Source organism: Lepisma saccharinum, chromosome 17 (genome assembly GCF_977018435.1).
Source record: "Lepisma saccharinum chromosome 17, izLepSacc3.1, whole genome shotgun sequence".
In the NCBI taxonomy this organism is placed as follows: domain Eukaryota; kingdom Metazoa; phylum Arthropoda; class Insecta; order Zygentoma; family Lepismatidae; genus Lepisma; species Lepisma saccharinum.
The window spans coordinates 6,931,762-6,955,660 of record NC_139245.1 but is presented as its reverse complement, the minus strand read 5'-3'; the positions used below and the strand labels follow the sequence as shown (position 1 = coordinate 6,955,660).

The 23,899-nt window shown below is 36.0% G+C and overlaps 1 protein-coding gene across 7 annotated transcripts in view; it reads right to left on the bottom strand.

Annotated features, from left to right (window-relative positions):
• spir (spire type actin nucleation factor) overlaps positions 1–23,899 on the bottom strand; it is a 322,402-nt gene that overhangs the window by 6,578 nt on the left and 291,925 nt on the right. For 6 of the 7 annotated variants that reach the window (XM_083138861.1, XM_083138863.1, XM_083138862.1 and 3 more), the window contains 4 exons: positions 15,390–15,604; positions 6,692–6,748; positions 5,872–6,009; positions 3,810–3,911 (listed from right to left, as the gene is read on the bottom strand). In XM_083138861.1, coding sequence (XP_082994987.1) covers positions 3,810–3,911; positions 5,872–6,009; positions 6,692–6,748; positions 15,390–15,604 — 512 coding nt within the window. The remainder of the gene's footprint in view (positions 1–3,809; positions 3,912–5,871; positions 6,010–6,691; positions 6,749–15,389; positions 15,605–23,899) is intronic. The other variant, XM_083138867.1, reaches the window with a different exon arrangement.

Sequence of the window (23,899 nt, the reverse complement as noted above, 5' to 3'; positions counted from 1 at the left end):
GTTATACCCCCAAAAGGAATTGTCGGCACGCCACTGATTCAAGCTTCAAAATGCAGCGGTACCTTGAAATGACTTTAGCTCAGAGACTATTTGCCCTGGAGATATGAACGATATACCGTTGTACGCAGAATGAATCACAGATTCAGACGATATATAATTTATGCACATTCGGCGCACATATGGAGGAGGAAAGGGGGGAAATCCTCTGAAATTATTATTTTTTTAAAAATGGGGTTTCTCCCCCCCGCCCCCCGAAAAAAAAGGATATGAAAAGTTCAAAATGCACATAGAAATTATCGCTTTCATGTAAGAAAGAGAAAAATATTTGCATCATTGCCGTATGACCAATGTAACGCGAGCTGTACCCCTGAAACGAAAGGCTTGTACGCCACTGTCTCAAGCTTCGGAATTGAGCGAAATGCAGAGTTACATTGAATTGACTACAGCTCAGAGACTATTTGCCCTGGAGATATGAACGATATACCGTTGTACGCAGAATGAATCACAGATTCAGACGATATATAATTTATGCACATTCGGCGCACATATGGAGGGGGAAAGGGGGGAAATCTCCTCAAAAATACTTTTCTTTAAAAATAGGCGTTTCCCCCCGCCCCCCGAAAAAAAATGTCAAAATGCAAAATTTATGCAAATTTGGCGTATATATGGAAGGGGAAGGGAGAAAAACCCCAAAAATTATTTTAAAAAATTGTCACTTCACCCAAAAAATGTCCTTGCACTTGGGCACAAAACGACACCTACGCACAACAACATTCACGGACGAAAAGCTAGAACGAAGTGAAAAATGAGCGCCAATTCTTGCAGCTGCTTGAAATTCTATTTTTAGACAATGCTGGGTAACCCCTGTTGCCACTTGTGGACACTTGTGCTAAAAAAAACAAAGGTTTCCTTCAGCGCGCTTCGAAATTCCATTCTCACAAAGCAGATTCAACAACCAGTCTTCCCCCTCCCCCACCCCCTGCTTGCGCCCTCACGGAAAACTTTCATTTTGACATCCGATACTGATAAACAAGCTTCCTTCGAATGCACTTAGCAGGAGGGAGTGAAAAGCATTGCTTTAGAACAACAAAGCCGGTCTTCCTTTGTCGGCAAAAATTTGACGTTGAAAAGAGCGGCAAAAGAGAAGTACCTTTTCCCGCCTTTTCCCCTCCATTTTCATAAAGACAAAAAAATGCAAAAAACCATTTCTGTTAAATACATGTGTTAGGAACAATATTAAAAAAAAATCGAAATTCTAGCCAAAAATAGAAAAGTTATAATGTAAAAACTACGACCTTGACACAGCGTGCTTGGTTCCGTGAGGGTTACTTTTGGGTATCTCGTTCGAGATGCTTGGGCAGCAAAAGGTTAAAAGATGTCAAACAGTTCACCTCTTGAAATTCTTGAATAACTTTCTTTCATAATATTTCCTTTTTTGCAACTGGCCTGGTGTACCTCCCCTCCACCCCATCCTATTTTCCCATTAGGACCAGCGAGTTTCTAACTCGGTGAAAATGAAATTTATACACACATTCTATTGTTGTGATTCAACAAATAAACCAATAAGCATTGGTCTTCTTCTGGAAGCAGATTTTGTTCACTCCAAATGAACACAACATATTGGATCCATGTTTAATCATTTTTAATATTATGTAATTTTATCTGAAGAATTTTCTATTGCTTTCTGAAGAAGAGCAACATTTATTTGTTGAAATGTCAAATGATTAATACCACTACAAGGCACATGTATAACCTACTGAAAATTCTGTCTACTGTTTTCAGTAGATCAATGGGTGTTTTGAAACATTACTGTTTTCAGTAGATCAACTGTAATGCTACTGTCTTCTACTGTTTTTAGTAGGCTACTGTATTCAGTAGATCAACTGTAATGCTACTGTCTTCTACTGTTTTTAGTAGGCTACTGTATTCAGTAGATCAACTGTAATGCTACTGTCTTCTACTGTTTTTAGTAGGCTACTGTTTTCAGTAGATCAACTGTAATGCTACTGTCTTCTACTGTTTTTAGTAGGCTACTGTATTCAGTAGATCAACTGTAATGCTACTGTCTTCTACTGTTTTTAGTAGGCTACTGTATTCAGTAGATCAACTGTAATGCTACTGTCTTCAACTGTTTTTAGTAGCCTACTGTATTCAGTAGATCAACTGTAATGCTACTGTCTTCTACTGTTTTTAGTAGGCTACTGTTTTCAGTAGATCAACTGTAATGCTACTGTCTTCTACTGTTTTTGGTAGTCCAACTGTTTCCTCTATCTTAAGTAGTTGAACTGTACTCTTAACGTTTACAGTAATATAATTGTACAACTAACATATTTTATTATGTTCAGTATATTGCTGTCTCAAAACAGTAGTCTTGTCAGTAATGAAAATTTTCTTATCTATACAACTGAAAATGCAATGGAAAAAATGGAAAAATTGTACAAACAACTAAAATAATTGTATGGTAAAGCATGTGGAACTTGCTACTTAGGAATGTGTTCACACAACAAAGAAATCAAATAAAGTGAACACATTTCTAAGTGTGTAGCTTCATTGTGGTTAACACACATGTAGAAAATTGAAAAACATACTCTCTCTTATACATAAGTTGACATATTGTTATTCGTATATTTACATGAAAACAGCAAGAAATTAGTTTAAATGAAGACCTGACTCTCAATGATTGAAAAACCAAAACAAGAAAACACTGTTGACTACATTGATCAAAAAATGGATCCTTTCTGTAATTGCATTACACAGATACAATAACAATGGAAATTCCATGCAGAAAAAAAATCAACTGATATGATCATGTATTCAAACTGCTAGCTGCTTTAAGGTTGAGTTATTTCTTAAGAAAGAATTATAGTAACAAGATATATCTGACTTCAGTAGTATTCATTAGAAAAACAGTAGAAATTCAGTTCATGTACTGTTTTTCCAATTCATTTCAAAAGCACTGAAAATATAGTGTCAAGAATGAATTTGTCTATTCTTGGAGTCAATAAATGATTTTATAATATATGGTAGCAAGTATTATGCATTATTATTTACATTGTTTTTTCAGTACAGTAGCCTTATTGCACAGTACAGTAGTCCTATTGTAGAGTACAGTAGATCTACAATAGGATTTCAGTACATTTCACAGTACACAGTAGAAGACATTTCAAAACAGTAGAAATTTCCAGCAATTTTTACAAACAAGGTTTCTTTAGTTCAGGTTTCATTGAAAGAAGAGCACCAATTATGAACTGTCATAGCTTTGTGATTTATATAATTTTAGTTCAATTATACATTTAGGTCAAAATTTCATAGAAATCTTATAGTATTAGTGTGACACCAATCCAATAGATATGCATTTTTTTGCAGGAGGTGACCAAAGGAATTTCAGTCTGATATAATGACAGATTACAGTGAGAATTGGCAGCCTATCATAAATTTTCTGTCAACTTCAAAAAGCATGTTTCTGATTTAATGAAGAAGGGTGTGTGGGTGCTTTCCCCTAATTTAAAAACACAGTGTTATCCACACCTCTCCCACAAACCTATAAAAACATGGTGGAATTTCAATACTTTCTTTAGAGGGATTGATCATCTGGTTCAGTAACAGTAATTTGTTCTGCAGGGGTAGATATGTGAATTTGAACAATTTGTTTGGTTTGCTCTAATTTCTAGATCACAAAAGTGTCAATACAGTGCAAAATATAGTCATTACATGCTGTAACTACATAGTCTAGAAACTATGATTTTTTACCTTCAACTTGCAAGACCTGAGATGTTAATTCTAATCTAATGGATGGTTGCTGTCCTTACCTTTGAGTAACATTTGGCACATACTGTTCTTTTACAAAGTTTACACTTTTGTCCCCATGGTCCAAATATACCAAACCTTGTTTTCAAGCACAAGAAGCATACCTGCAGAAGAACAAAATTATGCACTCATGAATTAAAGTAATATCAAGAACACAAAAAAGCACTTCTCATTATCTTTACTTTGATTTTATTATAATAATAATAATAATAAATCTCTATTGAGCGGGTCTCCCTTATGTGGTCTCCCTTCACCTTGTATATATATATATTTATCTCTATATCACCTTCAACAATCGAAATACTATTTAATTTATATAACAATATCAGAATGATCATGATGTCCACCTAAACATAGAAAAATGAGGGGAAAATAGGCAATACTTCAAACACAAATACTATTTCATCAAGAATATTGCCATGGACTGCTTATCTGTCCATGTGACAATATGAAGTTATTTTCCTGCATGGTAAGCTGATACATATACAACCATTAATAATACCTTTTAAGGAGATGAACTTGCTTATAATGATATCTCGCATGGCTCAGTTTATTGCTTAACTTGCCATTTTTTGTTGGTTATTTCTTTTCATTATTTTCCTTCTTAAATTTTCTTGTATATTCCTGGCTATATTCTTTGAATGACTTTATACAGGGTGATTCTTATAGAACCGGCACAACAAAATGAGCTTTAATATAAAATATGCCATATAGATATTAATATTAATATATTAATTATACATGACCAATTGTGTGTTGGCAATCTATCCTGTCATCCAGTATGTGCACAAGAGAAACACTCGCTGTTCAACAGTGTACTCCATGACTGTCGCTTAGGCACTGCAAACATGTTAATACGTACACCCTTACGTGTCCTTGAATCTTGCAGCATAAGTGCTGTCACCTGTCGGACCATCTGCACAACATTCGACTCAGCATGCCCCACAGATTATTACGTTGTAATTGTGAGCTGTTATGTGCATCACTTCCAGCATAATTAGCAAAATCATCATGGCAGTTCTATGAGAACCCTGTATATTCCTGGCTTTATTCCTTGCTTGGCTTTAAGTGGGAGAAATGCAAGATACGTCATCCTTCCAGTAAAAGGTAAAAAAGGTAAAGTGCTCCCCTGTGCATATCACCATGCCATGAAGGCGTATAGGGGGTGTGGGGGGTAATGCCCCACACTTTCTTGATCCGGTTGTGAGTGGGGTGATGTGATCAGCATCACGCCCCTGACCACCTTTACCCCCCCCCCCCCCCCAGGGTTTCCCCCAGGTACCCATGTTATTCGACGCTGGGTGGGTGCCGGGGCCGCTTCCATCGTTGGAAAAGTTTCCGGATTTGAACTGGCCGAGGATCGAACCCGGGACCTTTAGCATGGTAGTCAGATGCGTTACCAACTGACCCACCGCGGCCTCTTTCCAGTTATAAAAATTTGCATAAACTCCCCCACCCCTTCCAGCTAGAATAATTTGTAAACTGCTTCCTTGTCTCTCATACAAGCATCCCCCACCTATTCCCAAACTCACCTAAGAATTTCTACTTTGAGCACGTAACTGCTTTCTGTGCAGAAAACCCTGATCAGATTGCACTTTAAATGCCAGACATGTCTGATATTTTGCGACGGCTACATGGCAACTTGATGCATGTACAGGGTGTTGGGTTTCTTCTTATAAGACTGTCTTATTGCACCACTCAATTGTCTTGCCAAAGAACCCAAGCACAATTATCTGTACATGTGACAATATAAAGTTATTTTTCTGTAAGGCAAACTGATGCAAGTCATACAGACATTAATAAAATCTTGTAAGTCTGCTATTTAAAGCACTGTTAAAATTTCATTATCTTGTTATGATCTAGCCAGGAACAATGCTTCAATGATAGAGGATGACAAGGGGAGACATTAGTCCTGTAAAAATTAGCTGTCTGATACTGCATGCTACCCAAGAAAATTGCCCACGTGCAAGCCAAAATGTAACTAATCACAGAAAAAATCATAAAGACGACAAAAAATTGCTTTCATGTCAATTCCCTTCATATCTTTACGCAATAGTTACTCACTTTTCTCTTTTCAACATCTTCCTTCACGTGACCTTCCACTGGTAAACTTTCAAGTTCTGCCTTTGTCAAGACACTTCGAATGTGAACAACCTCTTCTAAAGTCAAAGAGAGACATTCAACTGCTTGTTGCCAGTGTTTCTGAAACAAAAAACAGTCATGTTACAATTTGTCCCTACGTTTACAAATTGAACTTATTCTACTGAACAACTATTCCACCTTTGAATAGATGAGAAAATAGTTCATAAAATTTAGCAATGCCAAATTCTTCCTTTCATCATTATAATGATGCTTGGCTAATACAACTACATTGTTTTATCACCCCTCCCCCCAAAAGAAACTAAACATTCAGCATCATATTAAATTATGCATTTCTTCCTTTAAAATTTATTTGTCAGAGTAAAACATAAGGTTGACAACATGATGAGAATCTATGAAGTTAGATAAATTGTTATTCTAGTATTGAATAAATGTTTCAATTGAAAGATTGTGAATTTATCAATCAAAAATTTATAGTAAAAAAAAAATACTAATTTAGTTACACTAGTTCTTTCCCTCATTCATATGGATGACATATGCCTCCATATGTAACACCAAATTCAATTTTGTTAATGCTAAAAGTTCTTGCAGAATATGGGTTATAAGCATTTGAACAACAGTCTCTATGATAATCAAAAACTCTGATCATATCCTTAGATTATACATGTGTGTGTGTGTGTGTATTATTTCAAACGTAATTCATACGGACTTCAGGATATCTATATTATTCATTCCTTTCCCGTAATTTACGTAGCACTCCATGATTTAGATGTTTTTTACATACCCCAGACTCTGCTGATGAACTGTCATCCTCATTCTGTTTTCCAGAATTCACCTCGTTCTGTAAATAAACAAATCCTATTGTTCCTTTTTTCTTCTATGCCCACGTTCGACATGCGTAGGGACATCACATGCACAGGACAGCACCTCCAATTTGATTGGAAATGGCTCACCCGCAACCACACACACATCTACACAACACATGTTACAAATAGACACAAAATGCAGTGTTTACTCCCAGCAGTATTTCTCTAACAGCACCTCATTCATTACATTATTCTTCTTGTACACATTTAAAGTCACATTTCAGAAGCAGGAATCATTTCCGATGCTAACGGCACTTATAATCATTGTATTTATAAACAGTCTCAAGGAATTAGCTCTGATGTGCTGATCAATGATTAAAACATTCAAATTCCTCTGTTTAATAAAATTATAATTTTAATAACAATTGACTCCTGTTCTGCTGCCTCTTGGATAGCAATAAAACCAGTTTCAAGAGTGTTTGTGTTGCCAGTGTAGTCCAGAAAATATAGCAGGAAGTTGAAAGTTTGTAGTAATGTATAGGCAGCACACTTAAATATATAAAAAAAACATGATTTCATATGAAACTTTAACTTCCCATGGCTACCTGTTTTTATATTTTTAAAACTCCATCGCCTACAGAGGTAAGTATTACTGTTTTGATATCCCTGAAGAAGCCAAGTGATCTTGGTGATATATCTGACTATAGTGTGTGTGTGTGTATGAATATCCACTTTTGTATGTGTCTCTGTGCATAAGATTGTTGGACAATTTTAATTACATGAAAATGATATTGTACTGCATGCAAAAATGTTAAAAATCATGTTACATTGACAAAACCATGGATTATTGTAATCCCTGAAGGTGAATCAATCAATCAATCAACCAACCATTCAACGTGCCAAAGTATTCTTTTTCAAAGCTAAAGTAATGCTTATTTTTCATAGTAAATATAAACAAAATTTTCCTTCACTTCAGTCATTAAAATAAATTTATTACAAGTTTTTATTTTAGTCAAGAAACTAATTATTGACTTCAATCATACTGTAAATTTTTATATTTTCTGTTTAATTTTGAAACTTTGCGATTCACAATTTTCAGCTGTCAAACATTCTATGATTAAAACGTCCACCATGTTCTGAAATAAAATACATGGTTTTCTGTTGTTGAGTCATTGAGGACTTCAAACAAGAGCCTTTCAGAACCAGTGTTATGTAGAGCTCTCATGCAGCTAATGATCGATATTCTTGCCTTCGGTGCCTGGAAGCTTCTAAATGTCAGTTGGGACTCAGCACTGTGAGGACAATTGGGTAGTTACTTGAAAGTGGCAGTAGTAGACTCCAGTTTTAAAAGCTGGAAAACAGATGTGATGGGACACTGTGCATTGACCACACAAAGCCATTCCACAGGCCTTGGACCTGAAAAGGGATGCTCCGCCATGGTTCTTTTTCGTAAATACCATGTAAGCTGCTGTGTGGTTTTTAATGCACACAGCTATCAAAAGGAAAATATTTGTAGTCATCATCATTGTCACCCTTCACAGTTTCCTGCCTCTGGCTATGTCGGCATAGAAATAAAGCTTCTACATTTTATTCTGGTCTTCAACCACTCCTCTCTTTCCACGGTGTTCCAATCTTGTCCTCTTCTCCTAACACTCTCCATTGACATCTTGGTCTCCCCCTTGTCCTTTCTCCCACTCCTTGTGCATTGTAAGCTCTTACTGGTAGTCTTTCTGCATCCATCCTCTTCATGAGTCTGAACCATCTCATCTGTGCCTGATCTATCCTGTCCTGAAGCTTCACCACACCCACTGTCTGTCAGATCTCCTCATTCCTTATTCTATCCCTTCTAGTCTTCCCCAATATACTCCTTAAACATTTCATCTCCACTGCCTGCATCTTTCTTTTGTCTCTCTCTGTCATTGTCCAAGTCTCTGCTCCGTACATGATTATCGGCACATAGTATGTGTTGTATATTACCTTCTTGCATTTCATAAGTACATCCCTGTTCCATATTAATCTTCGAATGCTTTGATAAGAGACCACCACCCATTTGTCATCTTCTGTTTACTTCCTCATCTATTCTTCCACTTCTCTCAATTATGCTTCCTAGATATTTGAAACTCTCCACTACCATCAATTCTTCCATGTTTGCCTTTATTCTTGGTATATTCCTGGTTCTTGTTTCTTGTTATTAGCACCTCACTCTTTTCTGCATTGAATTTCTTTCCTGCTCTTCTAATTTCCTCGTTTCCAACTATCGAGCTGTCTCTGTACTACTAATCCCCTATATTTGTATAAAAGTTTATACGTGTGTAACTGCTCTTGCCAAGCTTGTTTTTTGCTCGGTAGCCAGAAATTCAAATGTTAGTTTGCACCCAAATTTCTTTCTGGTTTAAAATGTAACAAGAGGGCCTTTGCCCCAGTGGGAGGGGTTGAACTTGTTTTCATGCAGGTATAAATACCCACTTGAGACTCCTCCGAGAGACAAACATTCACTGGCAGAGGTTCTATTAGGTTAAGATGACGTTGAGTTGAAGTCAATTCCAGCATATGGTTGGAGAGCGCCGAGTGGCTAGTTTGCACTTATGAGCGCCATATGTAGGGGCTCCTGCATGATAAACTGCAGGGTCGGTTAGCACTATGGTAAGTAGTGCGCTTGTAGCTCAAATTACATGTACAGCACTTAATCAGAGGACTGTGCAGGGACTCTTGCGTGACAAGCTGCGAGAGCGGGTTAGCACTAATGACTTAGTTGGTGTTTTAAGTCCACATGCACAGAAAGGCAAATTTTGGGCTGGACCTACAGTTTAAAGTGGGAACACAATTAAGTCTTGTTTCAATATTAATACATTAAAGTTTCTGACCAAGGCAGTTTATTAAAAATCAAAAACACTTTAAACGTAATGTCTCTATCCTACATCAGGGTCTTCCTCAGATGAAGAACTGAACTAAAATCGTCCAAGACAAGGACTGTCAACATGATGTGTTTGTGTGTGTCTAGGTACCCTTCTATGTGTATAAATACTTTCTTAAAGTGTATTCCATCATTTTAGTTTAGTTCTTCATCCGAGGAAGACCCTGATGTAGGGTAGAAACGTTAAGTTTAAAGTGTTTTTGATTTTTAATAAACTGCCTTGGTCAGCAACTTCAGTGTATTTAAAGTGGGATCCAAACCACTTATGTGCTTCCCACCACTGGGTATTGAACCCAGGAAGCCGTGATTACAAGGCAACGATGCTATGACCGCACCACCAGGTTAGCACTATGGTAAAATAGTGCTTGTAGAGGAAAGTTCTGAAAAGTGCATTCTTCTGTAATAAGGCAACCTGGAGTGAAGCCAGCCCTATAGGTCATAGGTGCATACTAAGTAATAGGAGTGTAAAGTATTTTAGTGGTTTTGTGAATTGGTCGGCTGTTAGAAACCCTTAGACTTAGAGAGGACGGCCTATCCGGGTTACGTAAAGTGCTGATATAAGTAAAACTGCTAAACAAAGCCTACTCCAGTCGTGGTTTTTCTGTAACTTCCAAGATACTTTAACTGTGGGAATACATATTGCATTTGACTTCATTGTCTTGGAATTTCTGGATCTGTGTTTGTATCTGTACGTGGAAATATTTAGACTGAAGATAACTGGGACGTTGATTTTCAAAAGTTCGTAATCATTTCTAGAGCTGAAAAGCCCAGAGGACTCCTTCATTACTAGTATTATGCTACTTAAGTTCTAGTAACTTCTTAAATGTTTCCACAACCACAGTTGCTAATTAGATTTTACTTTTGCATGACTTGTAAGGTTATTTTTAAAACCAATGTTTCGGGTGCGTCATCGGATACTTCAGGGTTCTATACGATAAGTATCACTTCATTAAAAACTTCTTAATGGTTGTCAGCTGTCTCACGTTAACAACACATGTCATTGCCCACAGACTGCAGCACTGGCTTTTGGCAGTTTTTAATTAACTTGCCTTTTATTATTAGCCATTTTTCTCTTAGTTTTTAACTTTTTAATGTGTTTTTATTGAAAAATCCTGAAGAAGAATTCGGTGATACACCTGAAACATCAGTTTTAGAAAAAAACCTTATAAGCCACACGTAAGTAAAAATCTGTATTTTATCTAATAATTATGCTACTTGTTGTACAAAATAAAAATGGAGCCCAAAATCGCAAAGCTAAAAAACAAAGAGCAAATGACATGACAAAAAGAATAACCACATTCAAAGCAATAAACACATCAATATGATTTAGAAAATTATATAATCATATTGCACCATACAGAACAAGTAAACATAAAAATTACATCTCACATGGAATAAATAACACAATATTTGATATTTTATGCTTTATACTTAGCAAGAATTCTAATGGCTTAACATACTGCAAGAAGCAAAAAAAAAGATCAAAGTTCTATTACTATGAATGCAACTTATTCTATGCTAAAGAGATTTTCTTTGAGTGGCACACACTTAATTTTAGCTCAATTATCGACATAAAAAATTCTTTCCAATTGTAAAGAGAAAATATGCTGATAGACTAAAAGCAATCTTATTCATCAAATTTTAATTTAACTAATTCAATATTAAATTTCTTGAATTACTGCAGATATTTTCCTTTTATTAATTGGAATGTATATGAATGGAACAGAATGAGAAAAATGCATGAAAACAATATAAAATAATGTTATTAAGCCCTTGACTGCCTGATACAAACCCTTGTAAAAGTTGCTTTCAATAAATTTAATCTGGGACGACCATTAAGTGAATCATAAAGAGTATGTAATCAATTATCAAATTATATCTGTTGAAGGGAGGGTCTTAGGAGTTTTTATGTAGAAGAAATTAAGTGATTTGATGTCCATACACAAGATCTGTACATTGCTAAACACTGTGTTTCAGAGAGGGTAACAGATAGAAGACCCCTCACTCACCCTCCATGTTTTCAGATATATAACAATATTTACATAATATTGCTACTATTCATGGGGAAACATACCTCAGTGGTGAGTGCACTGCCTTGGTTGCCTGTACAATATTCATTAAATACAATTTATGCTGAACAAGAGATTTTAATTTAAATTTTGCAGAAAGGTTGGCATATTTTTTTGCTTAAAACTGATTGCATCATTATTGACTGAATTGCTGTTTTAAGTCCACTTTATGCACAGATAGGCTAATCGGGACTGGACCTACAGTTTAAAGTGGGATCCGAACCACTATGTACCTCCACCGGGTATCGAACCTGGGGCCCCTTGATTACAAGTTGACGACGATATCACTACGCCATCAGGGAGGCTGATTACATTACATTGGATGAGTAATACGGTACACAGCAAACAATTCCAGGCTTGATCTTGAAAAAGAAGGCTGTATATTTCTGTACCAATCCAGCATCATGTGACCAATGAGAGAGCTACCTGGCTGTGGTGCAGAATGCCAGTTCATGCAGTGATGAGATTGTATTTTCTATGGCTGAATCGATACCACTTGCAACTGATACAGATGTATCAATACTCCTAAGAATTCCCACTGATACCGATGCTCACCCTTTCAAATCGAAACAATCTAAAAAAGTTCAGAATATTTATAAATTGCAATATATAGTTTCTCATTAGAACTGTGGCATACCAGAGTTCTGCTTTAAAATATTCATCATTTCACATGATATAATCTCTTCCACACAATAACGTCATCAAAATAATGAAAAATATGCACTTTCCAGAAATTTCAGGATATTTAGACTCTGGAAAAGTGTCACATGACATTTTTGAGAACCTCGCGAGATTCCCCTGACACTGGAGAAGTACCAGTGTACCAAAGTACCAGTGATTAAATTTGAACAAATACAGTACCCGCCCAAATTATATCATATTCAGGTTTTCTGATGATAACTTTTTGGTGAGTTATCCGATCTCTATGAAATTTTCACAGCACTTTGAACTGTCTATTATGTTACCATAGCCAGCGTGGTGTGCAATGGTAGAAAGCAGAATTGATTTTTTTCGCCGACTTTCGAAAATGGCGATTTTCCGTATTTTTTAATCTTCATTTTAGAAGTGTTTTTCGATCTCAATCTGTAATTGATTTGTTGAAATGTATTATAATAATCATTTCCATTGATGGGTAAAACAAAGCAAGCACTCGATCTCACCAAGGCGCAACAAGATGCGATTGTGGCAGGCCATCGCCAAGGGAGGTCTCAGAAGGAGTTGGCAGAGCAGTTTTCGATCAGCCAGTCGGCTGTGAGCAAACTTCTGAAGCAGTGGCGGGTCCACGGAGGATACGTGAAGAAGAGGAAGAATGGGAGACCAAGCATCACAGACCGTGTCGCGGATAGGAACATGCTGCGCTTTTCTCGGGAGAATCCCCGACTGACTGCGGTGAATATTGGACGGGAACCAGCGAGTCCAGAACATCGCCAGCCATCCATACGGACAATACAGAAGAGGCTGAAGGCTGCAGGACTGAATGGACGTCGGCCAGTTAAGAAACCGCTTGTCTCCAAGAATAATAAGAAGGCACACGTCGAGTGGGCCAAGACACATCTGAACTGGACTCGTCGTGATTGGGATACCGTAATCTGGAGTGATGAATCCAAGTATCTACTGTTCGGGACTGACGGCATACAATGAGTACGACGTCCTACAGGCACCAGATTACACCATAAGTATCAGCTGCCTACAGTCAAGCACGGTGGTGGATCGGTCATGGTGTGGGGTTGTTTCTCTTCCCTCGGCACTGGCCCCCTGGAACGCATCAATGGAATCATGGATCGGCATGTCTACAAGAACATCCTGGAGAACATCATGCTGCCATGGGCACGTCGCAGCATGGGCAGGAGATGGGTTTTCCAACAAGACAATCACCCTAAGCACCGATCAAAGGATGTCACAGAGTGGTTCGCGCGGCGCAGAGTGCCCGTTATGGAGTGGCCCAGCCAGAGTCCTGATCTCAATCCCATAGCACACCTCTGGGAGGAGCTCAACCGACGTCTCCGAGGCACCAGAGCCACTTCTGCGGATGAGAAGTTCAGACAGCTGGAGAAGGAGTGGGAGAAGATCGGCCAGTCTGTCATCGATACTCTCCTCAATTCCATGCCACGCAGATGCCAAGCTGCGATTAATAGCAAGGGATTTCCTGCGAAGTATTAACTGGTTGTTCACGTTGAAGTTGTTAGAGCACAGCAGAATAGGCATAGTAGGCTAATTTTGATGAATAGTTTTTTTGCTGTTTTGCCCAAAATGATAAAAAAAAATTCTGTAAAATTTGAAAATGAGTTTTCGATGCTGTACACATGTTTCAACTGTGTGATATACCTCAGTATAATATGCCGAAACTAGCAGATGAATTGAAGTAGGCTCAAAAACGTTATCCTCAAAAATCCAAAATATGATATAATTTAGGCGGGTACTGTACCTTCCAATATTGACGCACTTCTGCTCATTTTTCTGCTTGTTTAGGCTAATTGCAACAAGATGGCAGTCAGTGTGTTGACCATATATTACCTCCTGAAGATGTTACTTGGCATGTCCTGAAAGGATTTGTTATACCACTAAGCATGGCCGTATTTAGAGGGGGGTTTCTAGGGTTCAACCCCCCCCCCCCCCCGAAACTTCTGACATGTTGGATTAATGGAAGTTCAGAAACCAAAATCTGTAACAAATTTTCAATTTTTTTCCGAAGCATCACAAAAATACATGGAGACAATGTCGAAACGATCGAGCTAGAATTTTCATACATTTGGAATTCTGAAACTTGAGTGAAACAGGATTTATTCTCAGAATCGTATCCCACCCGCGACCCCTCCATTATCACTTCTGCTGTCATCTTTCCAGTGTTGCTCCTGCGTCACAAGGAATATAGACTGACGATTCCCTTATGATTGTCCCAAAATTCCCTTTCCAGCTTTTAAATTCCCTGTCCGATAAAGTCGAAAATCCCCCTTGATAGGAGTTCAAACCTAGTACCTCCAGTTTCTTAGCGCATTATGTTCGCGATTGAGGTTACAATCCATCACCAGGCTAAGTTTTTAAAAAGAATAACTGGTTCCACACTTTTCAAAATTCCAAAAATTTAATTTTGAAGTCAAACAACAAAAACTTTATGACTAAAATTTCCATCTAACTTTTAAAGCTTTTCTCTTGAAGGTATCTAAAGTTTAATGAAGTATAATAATTGTCCATTTCAGTACACACTGTATGAAACATAAAAAAAGCAAAAAGAAACTTGTGCTGGATATTCACTCATCTGCTGGATTGAGTAAGCCCCCTCAAGGATATTACAATAATATAATAATTATTATTATTAGTATTATTATTATGGAATAAATTTGTTTTATTATTATGAAATTTTAATTATTATTGTACAATTTTTGTTATTATTTCTATTATTCAAATTTCTGGCGATGCCCATGGGAACAACTATGAATGAACCCCCCCCCCAAAAAAAAAAATTTTCCTGCCTACGGCCATGCCACTAAGTGTCATTTTATTAAACCAAAGCTAATTAGGAATGGATCTACTTTCTTCCTAATTACTATTATTAATCACTACTGATAGGTAATTTGAGGGGAGGTGGATGCATCCTCTTACACCCCTCTCCCCCAGTGGGTACAATTGTCAAATATCAATAGCATGAAATTTAACAGCAACTGAATAATTAAAACACTAGTTGAATGTACTTACGGATTGGAGAAGTTCATCCTGCAAAGAAGACCGTGACCAAGAAAGCTCGGGTGCCAGAGATCCTAAATTGTCGCCACTTTCAGAGTCGCCTGAAGATGGGCCACGAGATTGGGGCCTTGACTGAGGCTGCGATTGAGTCTCCAACTCACAAACCACAATGGTATGTCTTCGCTTCATCGACTTCCGTGTAGGACATTGTGTTGCCAAATCATAAGCTATAACAAAATCAGCAATGAACAAATGCAACATTTTATGATACGCAATTCTAAAGAAGAGAGGTAATGTTGATTATCCAGCATTGCAAATTTCTACTAAGAGTTTCTAAAAATTAAGTAAAAAGTACATGTAGTATGGAATTAATGGTCTCAATTTTACTTCTGAATTCTAATGTCATTAACACTATGATATATAGGTGGGAAAATATTACAAAACTTCTATTTGTTATTCTGACGAAGATGAAAGGAAAACTATACTATGCACAGTAACTACCTGTCTGGAATGACTTTCAATGTAATGATTTCTTATTTTTGAATAAAATCAATTTTAGTGAGAGTAAAAAATGAAGTTTCAGTATTATTTTTCTTTAAAAAAATCAAAGTCGCATAAAAGATGGATACACAAGCCCAGTAAACAAACTACTTAAGGGAATCATAAATCTGATTTATAAATGAGTTGTGAAAATTCACACTCATAGAGGTGCTGACTGTGCCAGTGACCATTATTTAGTAATTGCTAAATTAAGAGAAAGACTCTCGGTGATAAATCATAAGCAACAAAATCTAAAAGTTATAAAATTTGATACAGGAAAGTTTACTGATGAAAGAATTAAGAAAGATTACCAAATTAAACTGTCAAATAGATTTGATGTTTGCAGGATTTAAATGATGATGAAAATATAAATGAAACAGATGTAAATAAGAATTGGGAGCACATACGTAATGCAATAGAATCAGCAGCTAAAGAAAGTATAGGATACCATAAACCAAGAAAAGGTAAGCCATGGTTTGATACTGAATGTCATAATCTAATAGAAATAAGAAATCAGGCTAGACTTAGGTGGTTAAATAACTCTGATGATACAAATCTAAACAATTATAATAGAATAAAGCGAGAAGTTAACCGCACGTTTAGAAGTAAAAAAAGAGATTACTTGAAAAGCAAAATTAACGAAATTGAAACAAACAGCAAAAATAAAAATATCAGAGATCTATATAAAGGTGTAAATGAGTGTAGAAAGGGGTGGCAACCTAAAGTAAACTTGATAAAAGATAAAGACGGTCATTTTCTAGCTGACCCAAGCGATATTCTAAACAGATGGAAGAACTACTTTAATGACCTTTTAAATGTCCATGTAGGAGATAAATCATAAGTAAATGAAGTCCACACAGCAGAACCTTTAGTTCCAGAACCTAACTTGACTGAAGTTAAAGATGCTATTAAAAGGCTAAAGAATAACAAAGCACCTGGCATTGATTTAATACCAGCTGAGTTAATTAAATATGGTGGAAATTCATTAATATGTCAAATTCATAAATTAATTTGTTTAATATGGAATAAAGAAGAAATCCCTCAACAGTGGAAAGAATCCATAATTGTTCCTGTGTTTAAAAAAGGTGATAAAATGAACTGCAATAATTACCGTGGAATTTCTCTACTCTCAACAACATACAAAATATTGTCTAACATTCTTTTAACAAGACTAACCCCATATGCTAATGAAATTATAGGTGATTATCAATGTGGATTTAAACGTAACAGATCAACTACAGATCAAATTTTTCACATCAGACAGACACTTGAAAAAAAGTGGGAATATAATCAAAATGTCCATCAGCTATTCATTGATTTCAAAAAAGCATATGATTCGGTCAAAAGAGATAAATTATATAATATATTAGTAGAGTTTGGAATACCTAAGAAGCTTGTTAGTATGATAAAAATATGCACCAGTGAAACAGAAAGTAAAATTCGTGTAGGTATTAATATGTCTGACAAATTTACAATTCATGATGGGTTAAAACAAGGAGATGCATTATCTCCATTGCTCTTTAATTTTGCCTTAGAATATGCTGTAAGGAAGGTAAAAGAAACTAAAGAAGGACTAAAATTAAATGGTGTGACTCAGTTGTTAGCATATGCAGATGATGTAGACTTACTAGGGGATAATGTGATTACAATTAAGAATAATGCTAAAATATTTTTCAAAACTGCTAAAGAGATAGGTTTGGAAGCTAACAAAGAGAAAACTAAATATATGCTTACAGGCCGAAACCAAGTGTTAGGTAATAATCAAAATCTAATTATTGATAACAACTCGTTTGAACCAGTTTCCAAATTCAAATACTTAGGAGTAATATTAACAAATGAAAATTCTATGAAAGAGGAAATAAAAAGTAGGCTTAATTCAGGAAATGCATGTTACTTCTCTCTTCATAAACTTTTGTCTTCTCGTTTAATATCTAAGAAACTAAAAGTTAAAATATACAAAACCGTAATTTTGCCTGTAGTATTATATGGATGTGAAACTTGGTCCCTTACATTGAAAGGGGAACATAAATTGAGAGTATTTGAAAATAAGATCCTTAGGAAAATATTTGGACCTAAAAGGGATGAGGAGACAGGTGAGTGGAGAAGATTACATAATTTAGAACTACATAATTTGTATTCATGTCCAGATATTATTAGAATAATTAAATCAAGAAGACTTAGGTGGGCAGGCCATGTGGCACGAATGGGAGAGGAAAGAGGAGTTTACAGGCTTCTTGTTGGGAAACCTGATGGTAAGAGACCTGTAGGAAGGCCAAGACGAAGATGGAGGGACAACGTTGAGATGGACCTAAAGGAAATCTGTAGGGATGGAAAAGAGTATATAGAACTTGCTCAAGATAGGGAAAGATGGAAGGCCTGTGTTGCTGCAGCCATGAACCTTCGGGTTTAAGAAGGCTATGGAGTTAGTTAGTTAGTTAGTTAGTTAGTTGTGAAAATTCAAGTTTGTAGAGTATTGATTTAGTGACAACAACCAGTAGTTGTCCTAGGAATTTTGTTAAGGTGGGCAACATGATTTCTTTATTTTGTACTTATAATCAGTACCATTATTTTTACAATCCCAAACTCCCAAGTTGGATAAACCACTAACAAGATAATACTTTCGCATTATATTCTAGCCTCATTTGCTATGATTCATCTTCATGTTATATTGAAGAAGCCATAATTCAAAACATATTGTGATGAAATAAAATTATCAAATTCTATTGAAGTCTCTTCTTTTGAAAACAATACAACAATATCACATTTTACTTATTGTAAAAACGGGGAAAGGTTGCCTTTGTTTGTATGTAACAGGTGCATTTAAAACCTTTTTGATTTGGATCCTATAGGAATCCACATCCAAAGTTTGCTTTAAGTCCACTTTATGCACAAATAGGCTAGTTGGGACTGGATCTACATTTTAAAGTAGGATTCAAACTGCTATGTGCCTCCACTGGGTATCAAACCTAGGTCCCCTTGATAACAAGGGGATGATATTACCACTATGCCGTGAGGAAGATCCTGTGAAGTGACAAGTGTTTCGAATGAATTTTAAGAAAATGCTTTCATGTTTTTAAGTCCAGTCGGTTTCTACCGCTTTCGATGCAATGGTGAGTCACCCCAGATTCTTTTTAATACGATTAGCATCCTCATTAAGTTGTGCAGGAAAAATTATAGATTTCAAAATGAGAGAGGTTCCTAAATTGCACCAAGTTGCTGTTGGCCAAGTCACACTGGTGAGATTTGGGTTACATGGGAGTAATTTGTTTTGTCAAGGGTCAAGTCCAATTGAGAAAGTCAAATGAGGAGATGAAAAAAAGGGCAATGCTGCACAACTGAACAATAAACTCTGCAAAATAACCTAGATGATGATCTCATTCAAAGAAAAGATTCTACTGAAAGTTCATCTGAAATTTCCACAGAGAGTTGCAGCATCTGGAACAGGGGTAGAAAAATTTCCAAGCTGTCTCATTAAGAAAATATCTGAATGAAGTGCTTGCCAATGTTAAAGCCAGGGCAAAAGAAAACCAGGTTTATAGCATGATGACCCCCAAAGAGCAGAACTACTAACATGTACCTACAAGTATAAGCTAGTGGGAATGGAGAAGAAATGAGCTGAGTACTTCGCCAACTTGTTTCCTTATGAATATCCGAGTTCATAGAAAAATTGTCCTTCAACCTCATTGCAGGCACAAATGGCATAAAGAAACATGAAAAGTATCGGCCTGCATCACTGTTGAGGCATCAGAAGCAAGAGAACAAAATAAAGATCATGAAAAAAATAGGCCTATGGTTTTGTTCAAACTGAAAACCATGACCAAGTTAATACTCAATCTGAAAATGAAACAAAATTATATATTTCTTATGCAAAAAAGATGGATGAAAACATGGTGCAATGTATAATGTGCAAAAAATTGGCACATGAATTGTTTTCTGGATTTTCAAATGAGGAAAACACTGTACATTCGAGTTTGCAAATGAACTGCAGCTTAATGTTTACAGATTTGTTATTAAAGCTATAAATGCTAACAAGACATTTTGTTCTTCATGTCTAGGACAAGGCTATACTTTTCTGATACTGAAGATGTTTTATTACACAAGTTTGCTACAACTTTAAATAAGTATACTTTCTGAACAAACTTGTCAGAGATGTGATTTGGGCTACCTGTGGTGCAGTTTAGGAGACCACTATTCTAAATCTCACCATACACAATGATTTTAAATTTGATATTTATTTGTTTTTTCCAACTGAAGCAAAATTTTCCAAAATATATTATTAAGAAAGGAAACATATTCCCTTTCAGTTTGTTCTACTAAATACATGGATTATGTCACTTGCTTTAAAGCTATACCTATTTTGAAGGGAACTGGTGAGATTTAAGCAAAGTGTGTATTTTCCTCTTCAAAAGATAAGAAAGAAAATGTACTAATCCCATTTTAATGCTAATAATGACAAGTTTCTTTTTGTGATGCATTTTATCACACTATGAAAAGAATTTGAATATCACTTCAATAACATCAATCACTACTCTAATAAACACACATTTTATGCAAACGAAAATAAAAATACTAGTACAAAATCAGTCAGTAATGAAAAACTACTACCAACTTCACAGAGGATCTGCAGGGAAAAATAAAGATATACAAATTACTGCCAACATCTACTGCATTGTAAACAAATTTATATCTATAGCTTGCATAGGCACACTAGGAAAATAATATAACTTAAAAGGAAAAATGATACAAATGTAATATTACCATATGAATGTTATTTACTGTGAGTGTTCTCCTTTGTGTTACTATGTTAAGTAAATTTATATAAATATAAAAAGTTCAAGCAGTAAAGTAACAATACAGCAGTTAAAAAACATACCAGAGGAAGTACACACACGCACATGCAAAGCGAAAAACCAAATCTACAATCTACATTTTGAAATTGGTAAAGTATTGTTTTTTCTGTTCTGAAATTGACCCCATCACCTTGTGCCCCTTTTAAAAATAAAAATTGTCAAGAAACAGTTAATCTGAAAAGAATGAGCAAAATGATGGTTCTTTTCGAAAAATAAATTAATAAAGTTCATGTACGCTTGTGTAAATGGAATGTTCATTTGATAATTGCAAATACGAGGGGCAGTTACAAAATTTGTCAAGAAGGAAGAGAATCACAGGTAAGAGCCTTAGTGATGTACAGTGGGATCCACAAGTATTACCGTGCAAATTGTCAATGCCTATTTTCATTAATTTTTATCTTACATCCTGTGTGTTTTTAAGCGATGAATATTTATGTATGCTGGTGCAGAAGTTGTCAACAGCTTGTTCTGAGTTTTCTTTTAATTCTTGAAGTTCTTATTGGGTCAAATAAAATGCACGAACATGGTGATGGACAATGTGCACAGTAATACTCATGGATCCAACTGTACCAAGACCATTTTTACATATGCACCACATAAGGTGACAAACTTCTCCCAGCGATGAATCCATTGCCAGTGGTTGGTGTTGAAGAACTGCACCTCAGAAAGGCCGAACATGAAGTGTGGTCTTCAGGCAAGGAAAAACTAAGAAGTCACTGGTTGCCAGTTCTGGCGAGTAAGGTGGGTGAGGCAAAAGTCCATAGCCCAAAGTGCCAGTATGTTTCACTGTCTTAGTGGATGCATTGTTTACAAGGAGTTGGACATATTTTCTCAGTATTCCATGATGTTTCTCATAACCCTTTATGTTATTGAGGTCCCAATAATATCCCCTGTGATAGTTTGTTCATAGTGGGTGTGATCAGTCATGAGCATGCCATGGAAGTTCCAGAAAATATTGATCATCACTATTCCAGATGACAGGTGCATTTTTGCATTCTGTGGAGATGATGAATGTGTGTGTGTGTCCATTGTTTACTCACAGTTTTAATTTCAAATTGCAGTGCTAAACCTATCTTTCATTCATGGTGATAAGCCATTCAAAGAAATACTCCATGCCTGCCTGGTACAGCATCAGTATTTACCCCCATCAAGTCCTGGCTCTGCTGTTTTTGAATGGGCATTAGCAATCTCAGAGCCCATTTGGTAGTGATCTTTGTCATATTCAAAGAATTGTGAATAATGCTGTGACTGATGCAGACTTTCTGCACGATTGCATCAAGAGTGATATTCCAGTCTTCAAGCAATAAGACCTCCGATCCTTGTTTCTTTGCTGAGCAATGGCTGCCAACTACAAAACTTGTTTGTCCATATTTAAAGCATTTAGCTCCTTTTACCACAGCTAAGCTTGAATATCCTTCTCGTTTTTCTCTTTTCAAGAACAGGAAACAAATCACAGCACAAGTTCTTTCGCACCATGTTGGATTTGTTCTACTGGCATCTGATGGTACTACACCAGAGAAAGTTTAGTGTCTTTAGAAATGAGAACGGCAACACTTTACGTATTAGAGAATTCTTGCAGTAACTTTCTTTGCCATCTGTGATAAAACAAACTTTATGATCACCCCTCGTATTAAGGGGAAAAAAAAAGTGACTTCAATTATCAACAAGTACAATGTTATATCTAAAGAAATTTAGTTTCATGAGTGTGTGGAGGAAGATAATCTTCTCACATCAATTTACTCACTGTTCCACACAATTCATTGACGAGTAATGGAAAAATAGGGAAATCGAATGCTCATGAAGGATTTGCATGGAACAATGGATAGATTGATAAAGAGTAAAAATAAGTTCGTGAAAAACTGAATATTCAAAATTTAATTGCAAGGAAAATGCTCATATGTTAATAATTTTACCATACTGATCTAATATCAACCCCATTTCATCTCCCACCCGCACTGTTCTTGTAGCTGTAGCAGTATCCCTCTTCAATAACAGTTATAAATCAGAAGAGAAAGATAGGGGGAAATATAAGATAAAACTATTCATAAAGAAAATATCGTGGGTTTGACAAGTACTCCATTAAATACACATGACAAAAGGAAAGTTGTATAATATAAATATTGGTTAACTTTTCATACGTTTTAATTACTACAATTATCACAGGTACTGGTGGGTGCACAACCTGTATAATTTGATATTTTATTTATACTCTCACTGATTTCTACCCTTTGCTGTGCTAAGATGCTGATAATTTACATCCAAGAATGGATATGACTATCATGTAATGCATATTTTACTGAAGCTGCCAAGATGAAAGGTTAATTTATTTGAAGAGACAAATTTTTTTGTCGAGATTTGGATGGAATAGACAAACAAACAGAATAATAGCCATGCCATATCATCCATGTTGTTAAGTCAGTTTATTTATCTGTAGATGCCTCTTATTAAAATACATGACTGAAAAGTTATTTCTACAGAAGCTGAAACAGTTTGGATAGCTCTTCTAACTCAATGCATTTGGAATTTTCATGCAAAAACACCCAGGAAAATATCCACTTCTACTCTAAATGGGGAGGGGTGAACCTAGTAGTCAATTTGCAACTGAAACTAGGAAGAATCCAATGTTTACAATCATAGCAGGAAGGTCAATGGAGATCGAGACTACCCTGAATCTGAAGTCATCTCCCACCCTTCCCCATCCAAAAATTAGAATTTCACATCTCATGTGTGTCAAAACTTATGAATTTGGATGCTCTTCTAAATATCAACTCCTAGTTATGCTGGTACATTACTGGAATCCAATAATCAGAAAATTCTGTGTACTAAAGGTCATTAAAGCTTTAATACATTGCAATTTTTCAAAAATCAAAATCCAAATATTCATAAATTTTCAAGACTGAAGGTTAGACTTGGAAAAAGTCAACATGAAATTACAACATTATTAATTACAATTAAAGGTACTTCGTTTATATGTAATTCGAACTTCACCTTAGTTTTACAACATGCATCCATACCTATCTGTTATACAATACACACATCCATACCTATACTTCCTTAGTTATACAATGCACACATTAGTACATATATTTTAACACTGTTTTTAGAGTGGAAGGTCAATTTTACGTTCCTGGG